Genomic DNA, 16,562 nt, shown 5'->3' with positions numbered 1-16,562 from the left:
TATGAACTACAGAACAAAATTAGTCTAATATTGATTTTCGTACCATTTTCACGTTGGTTTGTTGCACTCAGCGGGTGTGTAGTTGACACCGTGACTCACTATTAAGAGCCTAATGGGCCCATTTGCCCCCCCCCTCCCTGGGCAATTCTTCCTCAACCACAGGAAGCAGCGTTACACACACACTCAATACACTCAATACACTCAACATATATAATTTTCTAGCATGCCATTGCCACACTTGAGTCATCATGGTTTCCTGTGACCTCTCACAGATAGATCCCTGTTGTCTTCTCTTTCAGCGGGGTTGTCAGTACTTTAGCCGATTGTTTTTGTAGATTTTTCCATTTTTGCAGAACTTTCAGAAACTGTGATTAGAAAATAGATTTCAGTGTTGGAGTTTTCATTTTATCTTGTGATCAAGTGCACATGTTTTGTGGGAAATGGGACATCAGCTCAGCATGATGGTGGCAGCTTTTGAGTTCCCTTTTAATTATATTTCACCCAAAGAGGAAAAGCATATCTGCAGCAAAGGCCGCCTGTGCAGAGCAGACACTCTGGGCGGTTGTTCCACGCTGGAGGTCTTCATAGATAAGCTTTTCATTTTAAAGCTTCTGTCGTGGCAGTGTATTAGGACAGCCGGTGATTATTTTGGTCATTGCGTGATCTGGCAGTTCAGCTGAAGAATAAATGTGGACGGTGCCGTCGTGTTACAGTCACACCAGGTGCTAAATGCTGAAGTATCATCGTCACTACTACTGCTGCTCCTCAGCCAACACCGAGGAAACGTTGTTTACCTGAACAGCTTTTCCTGTGGTTGTAGAGCGCAAAGCACTGGTGTATGTAGGGTAGATAAACTGAAATTAAAGTCAGAATCATTTTAGTCCCTCAGTGAATTAATAGGAAATGACTGCTTGTCTGAAAATTGCTCAATTTGTCTTGTGGGCGGCTCCGTTTACACCCCCTAAACCCTACACCTGTTGCAGTCAGATGCCAAGGAGCAGCCAGAAAAACAGGTTTCAAAGTCTAACTAGTTCTCCTGGTGAAGACAGTAATTACATGTCTAGAGGCTTAAATAAGCTGAAATAAGTGTTGTTCCCACTGGGTCATGTTTGCATCATCAGGTATGAACTGAGCTTTTCTTCAGTGAGCACTGACGTGTGCGACGCTGCTTACTGTTCTATCACACGGTGACAAATACACTGAGGCTGAAAATCCATAAATTAACAATTAAAGACCAAGTTTGGTGTAAAATAATATTTAACAGGTCAGAACCTTGGCACTTAGCACTGTGTTGTATGTCAACACGGTTCAATTACATGCCCACAGACCCAGCTACAGAAATGTCAGTGACATCCTGTTCATATGTTAAATATTTACACATCTGCATACTTGCTGCAGTGTGAAAGGATCACCAACACAATGCTGTTACAGTCTTAGTGTGGGGATCAGCAGCTAACAAAAGCTTGGCCTTTGTTCACTCACACTCACCAGAGCTGCTGCGTTGGAAATGTAATCTTCTTCCTAAAGAAAGATAAAAATAAAAAAACAGTCAACAGAAAATAAGAGAGAACTTATCAGTTAACCTGGTTTGGATCCTTTACACAGCATGTACCCTGACCTTTCACTGCTGCACTGAAAGTTACTCAGCTGAGACTTCTGCACTGTGGTGCACACACACACACACACACACACACACACACATATATATATATATATATATGTAGGTTTTGAAACCTACTTCACCCACCGCTCAGCGCTGTTGAGACCTTTTCATTACAATACTAGTATCACTTTAGTTCAGTACAGGCCGAGATTCCTTTTTCAAAAGTCTGTAAGCTGTGGGAGAGAAGCCGAGCAGCTGTGTACCGTATAAAATACACCAGATTTTTAGGTATTCAGACCTGCAGCTGATTTTCATTATTGATTAATCAGCCAGTTACTTTCTTAATCATTAATTCTCACAATCGAGAACCTGAAACCATCAAATCTTTGGCATTTTTGCTTGAAAAGTGACTGAAATCATTATTTGATTGTCCATTAAAGTTGCCGATCAATTGTCTCTTGATCAACTAATTTATTAATTGACTAATTATTAGAGCTCTAATGCACTGACAGGCAGTTAAGGGAGTTTAGGGAGACATAATTAGGTCAGATAACATTGGAAGGGTCCCCCGCCATCAGATCTGCTTTGTCATCACAGCAGTAGCTTTAGGGGTTTAAATAAGGTCACCTAGGAGGGAGCAGCAGGGTAGGAGAGGCTTTTAGTAGCTTTTGGCTTATTATAATAGCGGTAATTTTGTTGGCAAGGTAAACACGTGCTCATCTAACTGTGCTAACAGCTGGTTCATGCTGGAACAGATGTAATGAAGGCAAAATTATGTAACTGCAGCCAAAAGGAAGGTGCAGTGTGTGTTCTAATGGACCCTGTGTGTATTCAAAGAAAGCCTATATCAGGTACTAGCACAGGACACAGCACTGTCCCAGCAATGTCACTGCATCTCACTGGTAGGAGGAAAATGTCTCGCACAAGGACAAGTATGTTTTTCCTTTTTTCCACCCCGTCCTCACCAGAGGGACCAGGACGCAGTCTGTAGCACCTGGATTTCCACCGTCAGTGGTTGCCCAGATCAGAGTGAATGTGTTGTTGCTTTGCACTCTGTGGCTGTGGAGTGCAGGGCTGCAGCTCACACTTGTTTTTGCTTCGTCACAGATTTCTTTTTACCAAACTGGAGGACAGAGGAACATAAATCATTTTGCCGGTTGTAGGGGCTTAGTGTATAGTAACTCGCGTGACTGTTTTTATATTTGATGATCGCACACGTGACTCTTCGCTCTGTTGATTATTGTTTCATCTCATTTGTCTTGTGACGGCCCGCCACTCATACGTTCTCAGCGTCACAGCAATCCCCTGTGGATAATATTGCCTTATTTATCACTGTGTGCCAGCAGTCACTCTGTCACTCACAGCAGGAGCCTCTCTGTTTTCTGTTCTGCTCCGGTCATCTGCTCCCGTAAGCTAATGCTGATGTGCAAAGCCGCTGTTGTCGCTAACTGAGGTTTGCTTTGGTAAAAAGTAGTGAAAACTGCACACAGTGTTTGGAGGGTGATGGGATATCTAAACAGCTCAGCAGTTCAAACGCAGACTCCCAGCGTGGTTAGATACCACCAGTGTTGAAAATGTTATGTGGTACATAGTTTAATGTTTTTTTATGCACCTGTTTTTTTCAGTATCGGCATCATCACCCACAGACGTTCACTGGCTGCTAATATCATCCCTTACCTAACCTCAACAGCCATACATACTGTTGGAAACCTTGGCACCCCCGTACATGCTTTTTATGCCTAATAAAGCGCGACTTTTACAGTAAATATTGCCAGTGGTCTTAGTGTGTCGTCTAAAGTGGTGAGGTTTCAAACAAATACTCCAGAGTCAGCTGCTAATGATTCAGTGAGGCACACAAACAGGCCTCCACTAAAAGAGGAAGTGTTTACTTCCTAGGTTCTTGTTCCTGTAGCTGTGACTGTAGAAATGTTCCATCCACTGCTCATTCCCACTCTCCCACAGAAGTCAGCCTGCACTGGCCCAGGTTACATTCACAGAACTCACCACGGGAGCAGCACTGGTCTGCAGGGATGATCTCCAATGTGTGAATTGATGGTTTGATTGGACAAAGAAAATATAAACTCTACAATCTATAAAAATTCTCAGCATCGTGCAGCGATGTTTAAGTGTCTTTTTATGATGTGCAGTGTATGAGTCATTAATTGTTGGATATTAAAGCCTAATGCAGAAGTTTTAAAAATTCTCTTTCACTTCCATTGCATCTATAACTCACCCAATACGTCTCAAAGCCAGTGAGGATTCAGATGATTGTAAAGTCATTTAAAAATCACTCCAATCTGTATCAGTGCTCAGTGCACTCAAGCACTTTCCTGTGTACATTCTCATTGGACTTGACTGTGGAAGCAGAAGGTTTGTAATGATAGTGTTGTTTGTCTCCTGGCAGAGCAGAAAACCACAGTACCTGGCTGTGTGAGCAAACACTATCAAAATGTAAATACTGGAAAAAATATGACCTAGCCATAAGGAGCCGGGGGTTCTCCTCGCTCGCACATGCTCAGTGTGTGTGTGTGTGTGTGTGTGTGTGTGTGTGTGTGTGTGTGTGTGTGTGTACAGAGGTGTTTGGAGGTGAAGCCTGGGCACTTTCCTCTCGTGTATGTAGGGTGCTGGTGCAGTGTTAATGGGCCCGTGGAGGGGGCGCTAATTGATTCATTCTCCCCACTCTCATTCTCATTAACACCCGTTCCCAGGGTAGCATGTATCTCTCCAGGTTCCCCTGCAGCCTCCCATGTGTCCCTCTTCCCTCCCTGCTGTTTGACTCTGTCAGGGGACAGGTGGCAGGGAGAGTCCCAAACTGAGGCCAGGATCACAGATGGAAGGTGGAGGTGGAGGAGGACAGGACCGACCTGGCTGAGATTCAGTTACTGTTGCATCTGGCTGAGTGAGCTGGTAATGATGGTGTATATTAATCCGCTTCTTCCTCTCCCCACCCCCGCCACCTTGTGTTCACAGTATTCGCAGTGTGATGCAGAAGTACCTGGAGGAGAGAGATGAACTGACATTTGACAAAATTTTCAACCAGAAAATTGGTAAGTCTCAATGTTTTCATCTCGTTAAAGGACCACTGAGAAGAATCAGATGAAAGATGTACACTCTGTAATAGAATTACCGTTGTTCAGGAACATTCCTCTTTTCCTTCAAAGACAATTAAATGAAACAATAGTTGAAATCTGATTTATTTGAATATGATTGCATTCGCACAACCTCCGTACTGAGGACATGCTCTCAGCTTATACAGAATTTAATCTTAAGTCACGGTTCACTTGCTGGCATCTTCTCAGAGCTTCCAACCATATTCCTTCCTAATCAGATGATGGAATTTTTGCTCTGGGAATTATTCTGGAAAACCTCACCCACTGATGAAGGCCATGACATGTGGCTGAAAGTAATGCCAGAGCAGTATCTGTGCTCAACAGTTACTGGTATAATGGTGGATGTTCATGTTTTTATTGATAAAGTTAGTTTTTGAAGAATAGTGACAGGCGCAGATTGTAAACTTTATCCACTGAGTGGAACATTTAACAGCTGAAACATAAACTTGCCAGTGATGGGTGAAATATGTCACAGATGAGATAATGATATAATCTGTCATAAGCCAGTGTGAGCTGTGATGTTAGCCCGTCGGTCTTTATCAGTCTAATTCCAGTTAAAAGCTGTACAAAAAGCTAATGAATGAATGTTTACGCTCAGTTATACAGAATCTGGTGAAGTGTGTCAAAGTGCTTTTTTCCACCGTGTTTACACTCTGTCTAATTCTCTGGGATTTATGGTGATGTTAGCTAACGTTAGCAAACCTTACTGCTGTATTTTAGCGTCTAACATCACGCTGTAAGTGTCACCCACAGCTTCCATTACAGAGGCAGACTGTACATTTAACGGACATTTCCACTTTGGCTCCACGTTGATAAAACACTTGAATCTGTTCAACTCTAACAAACCTGCTGCTGGCCAGCTGGTGTTTGCTCCCGGTGAGAGAAGCACCGCTCAGTGACATTTCTCCACAGTCACCAGTCAGCTGTATGTTTTTGAAAGACCTTCAGTATCTGCAGCAGGTGGTCTGTTAGATAAGTTAGCAGTCTGCATGTGTCAGGTACATGTAATCATCACTTCTGTTGTCGTTTGTCTGACCTGCAGGTTGTTGCCGATGCTCAGAGTTGTAGTGTTTCTGGCTTCACAGTCAACAAAACCTACACATCTCACCTTCATTGTTAGATTTGTTATTATTACTTTTGTCCGTCTCACGTTATTTCAGTGGCCGTCGTGGGTTTGTCTTTCTTTAACAGAAGGACACCAGCAGCTTTGTCTGTGTGCACATCTACTAGATGTTCCAGCTGCCACATCGATTGCTTGTTGTCAGAGCTGAGGTGTTAACTCTGTTGTTGTTATTGGTCTCTCTGGGGTTCTTTCATTACTGCTGCTGGTCCTGACATCCACACCCACAAAGCTCGACCATTCACGTTAGACACCGTGTTTTTCTTTATTTTTTCCTTTTTGCTTGGTCACAGTGGACATGTTGTCCTGAGGCCCTGAATGTCCTAAATCAGGGCTTTCTGAATGTTGTTTGTTCAGTAATCTTTTATACAGATACCTACCGTCACTTCTTGGTGCAGTGTTACTGGCTGTGGTCGTGAGGCAGCTCTGTTTGTGTTTAGTGTTAGCGCTGTCGATGCAGTGGCTCAGTGCAGAGCGTCATGTTTCCTGCTTCCTCCTGCCCTCCAGTCGCTAGCAGCGCCTCTGTGCTGGCTCCTCAGAGTGTTTCCATTCTGAGCAGACAGGCTTTGTGCCAGAAGTTGTGGCGTACCAGGGGACCACAGCCGCCCTGCAGGCTTCTGCTTGGTTTACTTACTGTTCTAGGTCTCAGCCCCCCTGTGAGAATAGACTGCGTTAATTCTCCCTGCCGCCTCTTCTTTGTCTTCAGCTCTCCCTCCGTCAGACTTGTTGCTCTCCTTATTTCTCTCTGTCTCTTACATTCAGTATCATCACCTCGTACTTCCTCTCCTCTCCTGTGCATGTGTGTGTGTGGGTGTGCACATGCTCATGCTAGACGCCAGTGAGAAACCCATGACACCTACCTATCCAATAATGTTTCAGCACTTCCTAGGTGATACCTGCTCATAGTCTGCAATAAGCTCAACACTGCTCAAACTATTATTATTATTATTTTTACTATTTTTTACTTTTTGTTAATTGTTTCAGTCAAAAATGGCAAACATGTTCTGCTTCCACCTCCTGGACCAAACAGGATGTTTGATAATGTCAGTTTGGGAAACTGTGAATTTTTTTTTCACTAGTCTCAAACAGTTGATCTGTTAATTGATGAAATAAACTAATGAACTAACCAACATGGACTTTAAAGACAGAAAAATATCACTGCAGTGGTGAAACACAAGAACATAATGTTTTACACCAAACATTACAAACGTTTGTCTTCTTTCCCAGACTTCATTTAAACACGACTGATGTCTGACTGCAGACATTTTCGGTCACTCTCTCGTGGAAAGCATTCAGGGCTGCGCTGAGCTGTTCACACGAGAGCCGCCACAAATACGTGATGAAAAAAGAGAGAGGCTCCTCTCACCTCCGCACCGCTGACCTGAAGCGAAGTGGGTGTGAATGTTGGACCGTCGGTTTCAGAAAGTTAGAGAAATGGTAGGACGCAGACCCCCCCACCAATCTGGACAGTAAGGACCCAGTAACCTCCATCATCCACGTCCTGATGGAGGTTACTGCAGGTTACTTACCTGTGCACGCTGAGAACTGAACCACGAGTCTCTGCACCACAGACATTTTCTATGAAACACAATATTCTAATTTTAGGTTTGTACCAAAAATCATCAGAGCAGACTGTCCGTGCAAAAAGACTCGATCAGATCCTTCTTGTAAAATGTTTGTTTGAAAGAAGAATCACCACGAACTCCCCAAACCATCAAATAGTCCTGTAATTAATTTATTTGTAAGCGATTAATTAGTTTGTAAAACAGTGAAAATCAGGAAATCCTCTTGTTTGAGAAACTGAAACCAGGAACCTCCTGAACAGTTAATCCATCATCTAAACCGTCAGTTAATTTTCTGTCAGTCGACTAATTAATTAAACAACTAGCAGTTTAAACACTAGACTGCTTCTTTCCTATTGGATGGTGTTTTCTGCCTGCCCCCTGGTTGCTGCTGGTCATTAGTCCAGGTCTCAGGTCTCATTAGCTTGTCTCCCAGAAACCACTTGTTACCAGGCCAATCAATGTGCCGGTGCCTCTGGGACATTTACATTCCAGGTAATCAACAAGCGGTGGTCCCCTTCTTATTTCCTGTGATGTAATAGTTGGGCCTCTGTCTCAGGGACCTGGGCGCTCATTTTTCTCTGTTGCACTCTTGTTTTTTTGCACCGACAAATCAGTAGTGACTGATGCATCTGTCCCATCGCCGCGGTTCTTCATGCTTTTCGTGCTCTGAGAGCTCTGAGAGAACCTCAGAGCCCAGACAGTTTTGCATGAGGCAGCGCAGCTTTAGGAAATAGTGGTGACGCCGAGAACACGACGGAAAGCCAGTGCGCCTTACACATTTGAATGGTAAATGTGTGGCTTTGCATGCATCAGTAAGAGATAGCTGTCTAACATGGTAAAACTCCGCTCCATGCAGCCACAGAGCTTAGTTTTAGCAATGCAAACAGTAGCCACAACCCCAAACCTGCTACTTAACGATCTAATAACTACATAAAACGATAGTGACTGTGTGACTGCAACTACCCAGGAACCGTTTTAGAGACAGACCTTGGTTTTAAAATACGTTTTGGTTATTTGAGCGTTTTTATTTGCAGAACATTTCCAGAAAAAGACGCAGAGAGCCTTATTCATGCTTCTGTTACTGCTCTGCCCTCTAACTCTTTTAAAATGTTGCAGCCATCGTTTTGATTGAGACAAAATTGACAAACTAAAACACACCTCACAGTCCAGCATGTCCTTTAATTTCATCCTGTGAATACACACTCTTGGATCTTTAATTTATTTTGCCTTCAGAGGGAGTTTGACTCCAGTCACAGAACACGTGTGTCAGATCATTTCAAACTGCTGGATTTGTGCAGGGATACATGGGTTCAGACAGGTCCAGGTGGTGGGTTTACCCGTGTTGGATCTCCTTTGCACTGGATCCATTTCTGGTCCCGTCATGCACGAAATATGTCGGTTTGTTTCAGCTGACTTACGGGATTTTTGCTGCAGAATCTGATGTCGATTTCAATCAACAGTTGTAGAAGCTCGGCTGTGAGTTTGCTTTTGATTTTAGTGCTTATAACATGCTTTGTCCTTGAGCTCAAAAGCCTTGTTGACTGTCATGACAACCAAGGTCAGGAAGAAGACACTGCAGTGCTGCTGGAATGTTTATCCTCAAAGGTAGGAATACAGTGTTAACCAGTCAGTTTTTTAGTTTGGAGGCCGTTTTTTGCGGCAAGAAAATGTCATGTGACATTGACGAGTCCATCAGTTGGAATAGATTCAGTAAGATAAGTTTGCTCAGGAAATATATTAATGTTTTAAGGCCAGTTATTGTTCCACTTTAGGAGATCCATCTAGAGAGGGCCCTTCACTGTCCGTGGCAGTCCATAAACTCTGCTGTCCAGAGTCCTGAGGGGTTCGAGTCAGTGGCCTTTTTTTAGACCTCGTCACGGAGCTGAAGAAAACAGTGCTGAGGAGATCCACCTGTCTTTACGTCTGCTGCATAGCCAGTCCGTTCCTGGTTATGAGTGGGTTCGTCTTTGTGAAGTCCACTGGCCAGACAAAATCAGTGTCAGGCAGGATGACCATTATGTAATGGACATTCTGTACACTCTAAATATAGCCCACAAACTGGCCACGACTTCACCTTGAAAACTTCATATTTTATATATATATATGTGTGTGTGTGTGTGTGTGTGTGTGTGTGTGTGTGTGTGTGTTTCTGTAGTTACCATTGCCATGCAGCTTGCAGCTTGAGAGATGATAGACAGTCCTCCTTGATGAGACTGATTGATATGTGCATTCTATCACTCACAGTTGTGATGCAGAGCCTCTGCTCCGTGTGACAGGGTCAGTGATGAACCCATAGATCATTCGACGCCCTCGGCTGCAGACTTCAGCAGCTTTCAGTGTTTTAGTTTTTGTTTTGGACTCATTTTGAAAGTGTCTCTGCTCAGTCACCATGTTGGTGGAACGGAGTGCACAGAAAATGACTGATTCTAATGTTACTCTGTGTGTGCTGCATGTCTTTGCTAACCTGTTGGTCATATTGTTGGTTTAAAGGTGAGTGTTAAACATGTCAGTGTTAAACATGTCAGTGTTATGATTGGAGCTTGTTCTGTTTGTCCCGAAATGGCCCAAAAAAATCAATAATTGCTGCTTTAAAGAGAAACTTTCTGCTTTCATGGCACGGTGGCTCGGGCTGTAATTGGGCTCCATGTCATGCATCATATTTTAATAATGACGCGATTATCACGCAGTGCAATGCAGTGAAGTTGCCTCACTGGCTAATTTTGGCTAATTTTCTTGTGCTCGAATCCTTTTATCGTTGGATTAATAGGAAATTTAAATTCTACCTTGGTTTTATTTTGTTATTATTTACACAGGTGCTAAGATAAGTGACATCTATGGAGATGAAATGATTTTTAATCACTTTCGATCATTCATAAAAACGGACCCTAACAGAATTTGTTAATAAACGAGTGACCATAGTAAAAACATAAAAATATGAAACAGTGGACTAATGGAGGGTTGGAGGCGGAGAAGGAATCCATATAAAGAGAGAGGATCACTGACGATGTTACTGGAGCCTCTTTTCTCTTCTTTTGATTGCATCATCCCCGCCTCTCTGCCGCGCAGCTCTTCCTCTGTTTTCATTCTTTAGCCGTTTCTTCTTCTTCTCCTTCTTCTCATTCTTTCCTAATGTCCCCCCTCCCTCACCCTCTCTCGTCTTTCTCTCACTCTTTGCCTTGGCATTCTCCCTCTCCATCTGTCAGACTTCTGGAATGGATGATGGAGAGTTGTGTGTTGCCTAGCAACTGTGGTTGCCATGGGAACCTGACCAGAACTGCTGCATTTGCTTGTCGACGGGGAGAAATGAAATTGATTAAAGGAGGAATAAAATAGGTGATGAGAATTGGAGAGAGGAAATGGAGAGGACGACTTTCAAACGGAGCAAGAAACGAAAAGACCTAAAGACTCCTCGTCTCCTTTTTTCCCAGAATGCCGCGTTTCTCCGAGAGGCCAGGATGTGTATGTCAACAGACTGCCCACGCCTCCAGTCCTTCTCATGTCTGTCCTTTTATTCATCCATCATGATTCACACTATCCTTACATCAAAGGCATCTGATCGCAGCCAGTTACTGGACATCACAGTAGAACAGCGCGGTTTAATTCTGCGTTTCTTTTTACACACAGAACTGCCGTCACGTAGCCGTCGTTTCTATCGCTTCCTTTTAATAATGACAATAAGATTCATAAACTTTATTATATATGATTTTTTACAGAATGCAGCTCAAAATGTTTCAGAAAATAAAGAATAAGATCAGTTTAAAGTTTAAAGTTTTAAAACATATTTCCTCATTTTTGTAATGAGAACTCAATTCAAATACAAATGTTAGTACTTAATGAATAATAAACCAGTACACACGCACAGTGTACACTTACCCAACCCAGTAATGTCAATACCTGTAAGAAATACTACACTGTGAGGTGTTATCTAAACATGTTTTGCTGCAATGTGTCTCCACCTCCAGCTTCACTTGTTTATGTCACTGATCAACATGTTGACGACATAACACAGATCAGTTACCCTAACCTAACCCTAACCTAACCCTAACCCGTGAAAGTTCTGATGCGGTTTATTCAAACAAAACGGCCGAGTCCTCGAAGCTGAGCAGGGCTGAGGACGTCAGCATCATTTACAGTGAACAGAGAGCATGATGGGAAGCAGAATAAGACAGAGCTGCAGGTGGCTGGAAGACGCACACGCTTTTGTTTGTCTGTTCTCCGGCGATGTTCGGTTTTTTATCACAAGTCTCAAAGCAGCAGTTTATACAACAACATGTAAAATCCTACTCCAGTAATATTAAAGAAGCTCACTACAGTTTCTAAAGGATCCTGTGACCGAGGCCATGAGGGAAGGTGGACTGTGGACCTTGTGCTGAGAGCGTTGTCAAGAACGGCCTGTTAATCTCAGGCTTCTTCATTATTCACAGATAGAGATAGATGTTAGTTACAGGCTGCTGTAAGTCTGTGTTGTACTGAGCTGTTGCATACTGCTGCCTGGCTGCTCGGCAGCCAGGCAGCAGTATGTTGCATTGTGGGTAACTTAGATGCCAGGTGGACAATGACAAACAATGAGTGGAATAAAAAAGACAACGACTCTGGTTCTACTGGATCTTCTGATGGGTTTTTCTTTAATGGTCCATTGTGGGTTTGTCCTTGTTGAATCAGCAGAGTTTTCTCATAATGCTGAGTCGCAGTGAAGTCCGGCCTTACTGCTTCTCCTCTCCACACACTTCAGAGACAGATGTCAGTTTTTGTTTTGCTGCCCACTTTCCCTTCTTCCTCGGACCCACGCTGTTCTCCCCATCTCTCCAGACTTTGGCAAGAAGTCTGTGTGTGTGTGTGTGTGTGTGTGTGTGTGTTTGTGTGTGTGTTTGTGTGCATGCCATGGTTTAGTTTTTGAATTCACCATGTGTCTTTCAGGAAGCGAGTCCTTGTGTGTCGTAATTTGGGTGTTTGAACTGCTTCATATTGACGTTTTGTCTTCATCTTTCACGAACACGAAAGTCACTGACGCACACCGTCTGTCGGTGACCACATCACTAACATCCAGTGAGTAGTGACTGATAGTAATGTGCCTTTCTGTGCAGCTGGCTTGTTGATGCGAATGGATGTGCAGGTGGGTGTGATAGAGATTTTTAACATGCTAAGCCAGAGCCAGCCAGCAGGCCTGCAGACACGCCCCATGTATTAGGCCTAAACCCACATCTATAAATCCCACTCTGTGTACAGCACCTGGCTGAGCGCGTGGGAGCATGCTCTGCCGTTCTACCTGTCCTCTTCTCACCGTCTCTCCAACACTTCAGCAACGAGTCCGTGTGTGTGCGTGTGTAATTTGATGTAAACTGCTTGTACAGCGAGTTTAGCGTGTTCAGATGGTCTCGTTTAGCATAGTCGATTCAGCCGTCTCTGCAAACAGACAGAGTTGTTCCAGGACAAGACGTCCTCCCTGTAATGTAAGTTTTGCAAACAGTCCCCGTGGTGATGGAGCTGAAGGCTCATACCTGCTCACACCGACACTCCCGTCATACATTATACAGATATACAACCATGTGTGAGAAAAAGCTGAAATAATTCCATACTGCATAGTGGATTTATTTATGCCTCTGTGCCAGAGTCGTATCCAAACTGGCCTTAATGGTGTCGGTCTTTAGCCTTTCCTCGTTCTGAGTGATCACTGTCAGAACACAGAGCCAGAGAGCAGAGAGACCGGAGGAATGCTTAACTATGTTTGCTAATCCTGATGTTGCAGATGAATGAATATCTGTCGCATTGTGCAGTACAAGCACACACACTCAAACACAGTGTGGTCGGCTCAGTGCTGGCTCTCTCCCACCAGAAAAGGTCAGCGTATGTATAATGCAACACGGTCAAGTCATCTCCTGTCATCTCCTGTGACCCTTCAATGAGAAGAAACCTTCTTCTTCTTTTCCATAAATTTACTTGTAAGAAAATAGAACAAATGGAATTGAATTGATTTAAATTCACAGCTAAACGGGTTAAAGTGTTAACCACAGGTTCAGAGGTCCTGGTGCTGAACACCTGATGACCCAGAATATTTATATGTGAGGATGAAGTGGGAGTAAATGAAACACCTGAGGTTAGGTGTGTGTGTCCTTCCTGAAGACTGATGCTGATGAGAACAGGTGGAAAGTGACAAGAGCAAAATCCAACACTTCAGTTTGAGTTTAGCACCTTTTTAAAATTCAGTCAGCAGTTTGAGCTGCTTTACATCAGCATGTTCAAACAACAGTTCAAAATCCAGAAATATTCAGTTTACTATGAGGTTAAATGCAACTGCAGCAGTGAGTCGATTATCAGAAAATGAATTTGTTTTGTTGGTGAAGAGTTCTGAGTTGGAGTTTCCTCTGTTTTCTTTAGTTTGCAAACTGAATAACTTTGGGTTGTGGGAAATTGTGATCGGTGCCCGACAAATTTTTCTTTTTTGCTGTTTTATAGAATAAATAAATAACCGATTAGATTTCGATAATGAAAATAATCGTATTATAAATAATTCTTACTTTTGAAAAGGACAAACCATCAGTGTTTGGAATTTTTATTTGAAAAAGGTCTTAAACAGTGAATCAATCATCAACAGCTGCTGATTTATTTTATGCCAATCGACTAATTGATTAGTCATCTGATCGTTGCAGCCCTGTGTTTTATAGACCGAAGGATTAGTCCGTTTATCCAGAACATGATTTACAGGTTAATTGATAATGAAAATATCACCCCTGGCTGTATCACTGGTGATACACATGTTGACCTGTGACCAGTGGTGATGCAGACCGAAGTGCAGGGATCCAAACTCAGCTTTCAGAAATCAAGTCACACACTCGATGAACCCCCGGCTGTGGTCTGAGTCCAGACTCGGCTCTTGGTTCTCAGTCCGACCTGCTCCGCGCAGCGAGGCCGACTGTCGCCCGTGATGATGGAAGATGGAGGCAGTTGTCAGAATAAGCCAGCTCGGTATTTTTAGACAGTTCAGGTGATTTCACTAATGAGACAAAGCTCAGAGGAACTCGGAGCGTCTGATTTGAGCTAGGTGTGTGTGTGTGTGTGTGTGTGTGTGTTTGTGTGTGTGTGTGTGTGTGTGTGTGTGTGTGTGTGTGTGTGTGTGTGTGTGTGCGTGCGTGTCTGTCGTCTGTAGAAGAGGCCATTTGTTGAATTAGCTGGGCAGTGTTGAAGTGTTCGGCGATTAAGGTTAATCCTTGAGTCTTGGTGATGTAAGAACTGTCGTTTCTCCCTCTGTCCCTCTCTCTTAATACCTCTCCTGCACGTTTAGTCCTCGCTGTTGAAAACCTGTTTGTGTGTGTGTTGCGGGGGGAGGTGGGGGGGGTTGTCAGTAGCACCCATTCTGCAAACAAGGATGCCCTGTGCGCTCGGCTGTGTACACCCACCATGTGTGGATGCATGTGAGCGTGTTTATTTGTGCGAGCCTTGGTGTCAGCGTTGGAGCAGAGGGGAAATGATGCATCATGTCTGGAGGAGAGATAAAGCAGAGGGGAAGACGTGAGAGTGGATGATAGAAGGCGTGAAGCCCAAAACAAATGGCTTCTGCTCCGAGCGCGCCTTAAACCGAATCAGTGAGGCCACTGAACTGAAGCAACGGCCAATTTTTAAAAGCTAAGAAGCAAATTTTCTGTTTGTCTGTCGATTAACTCGTTGATTAGTTTCCAAATTGTTTAAGCTCTGTGCGCTGCCGTTCCTTTCTTCAGTGTTAAGTTATTGTCAGTGAAACCAACACTTCCTGCACAGAGGTATCAAATTAAAAGTCTCCAGTAACTCACAGGGCTTTTCTCAGCATCTCTCTGTTGGACTGGAGCATTGTCCACCCTGCTGCACTGTCCTACGGGGCCGTGAGGAAGGTTAGAGTGACCGACCCACGATCTGTGTCAAGAATGAGATCTTGTTAGTCGTCTATTTTTGCTAATACCTGATGCTAATCAGGTAAAGTCACAGAGAGCGTCTCAGCCACTCACTGTCTCAGCAACATACAGCCTGTGCATTGCTCCTGCGCTGTTTGTCTCTGTCCTCTTCATCTTTGTTTTGACCTGTGAAACCATCAAGCCCAGTGAAGGCGTTGCAGACGTTAAACAGGAGTCAGGGGATCGCCTCCTGGCTGGCAGCACAGTCTACTGTACATCTCATCTTGTGTCTCCACACCACTGTACATATATAGCCGGTAGCCACGGAGGCAATTTCCATGGCAACGGCGCGTCTCATCTCTGCAAGCGCTGTGGATGCGTTTTTATTTTCCCCCTGCCCCTCCTCTTCCTCAGATAATGTTTCAGTGAGTGGGGATGTGACTACACGTCGTGAGATTTTTATCCATTGTCGTTTGAGTGTGCGACACAGAGCGTGTCATTTTCAGCCAATAATGCCTGGTGCCATTTTCTGTAATTATGAACTGTGTGTGTGTGTGTGTGTGTGTGTGTGTGTGTGTGTGTGTGTGTGTGTAGGCTCAGAATCAGCTCCTGTAGCAGCTCTAATAAGAACAAGACAACCTGAATCCATTATTAAGTAAATGGAGCTGCCCTTCTGTCTGTTCATGTTTATGTGGGGTTACAGTTGCTTGCTTCACTGTGTGTGTGTCTGTTGGACACATCGGATCATCCACCGGTGTTACATCACCTTCTGTGGCTGCTTTCGTTTCATTATCCTCACACAGACTGTTACATGCTTCCAAATGAATGCAGTTAATATCTGATTTGTATTTATAGCAGCTTGTTTAAGAGCCAGGTGTGTTACACTGAGTTCCAGTAGAATAAGAGCCTGAGAATCGTTCACGTGTTTCTGTTAGTTCAGTCGAGAATCAGGTCTGAAATGGAGAATTGATTCAGAGTCTGAATCATAGGATTCCCAAAGATTTCCACCCTTCACATCTTTCCCTCCATTTCACTGTGAAATCTATGTTCTCTTGATCAACTTATGTATTGTATGAGTGACATCATGTCTCTCAGGGTTGGACCAGAGTGAGCGTGTGTCAGTAGGATTTATCCTCAGGGACCTCGAATCTACCAGAATTTCTTGGGGGATCCGTCTGATAGTGGATCGGCAGATTGAGCATCACTACCAGCCACAGAGCCGTGCTGCTGGTGTGGCAACAAGAACATACAGAACAGTCAGTGTTATGAGTCGTCACTGTTTGTCCTCCTTGTGTCCTCCAG

The 16,562-nt window shown here is 43.8% G+C and overlaps 1 protein-coding gene across 1 annotated transcript in view; it reads left to right on the top strand.

The window, feature by feature from the left end:
- grk3 (G protein-coupled receptor kinase 3) overlaps positions 1-16,562 on the top strand; it is a 44,627-nt gene that overhangs the window by 7,896 nt on the left and 20,169 nt on the right. Inside the window, exon 2 of the mRNA XM_041059484.1 lies at positions 4,574-4,650. Within this exon, the coding sequence (XP_040915418.1) occupies positions 4,574-4,650 (77 nt within the window). The remainder of the gene's footprint in view (positions 1-4,573; positions 4,651-16,562) is intronic.

This window comes from Toxotes jaculatrix, chromosome 16 (assembly GCF_017976425.1).
Source record: "Toxotes jaculatrix isolate fToxJac2 chromosome 16, fToxJac2.pri, whole genome shotgun sequence".
Taxonomy (NCBI): Eukaryota; Metazoa; Chordata; class Actinopteri; family Toxotidae; genus Toxotes; species Toxotes jaculatrix.
Note: the sequence above shows the minus strand (reverse complement) of the source record. Positions and strands in the feature narration are given on the sequence as shown.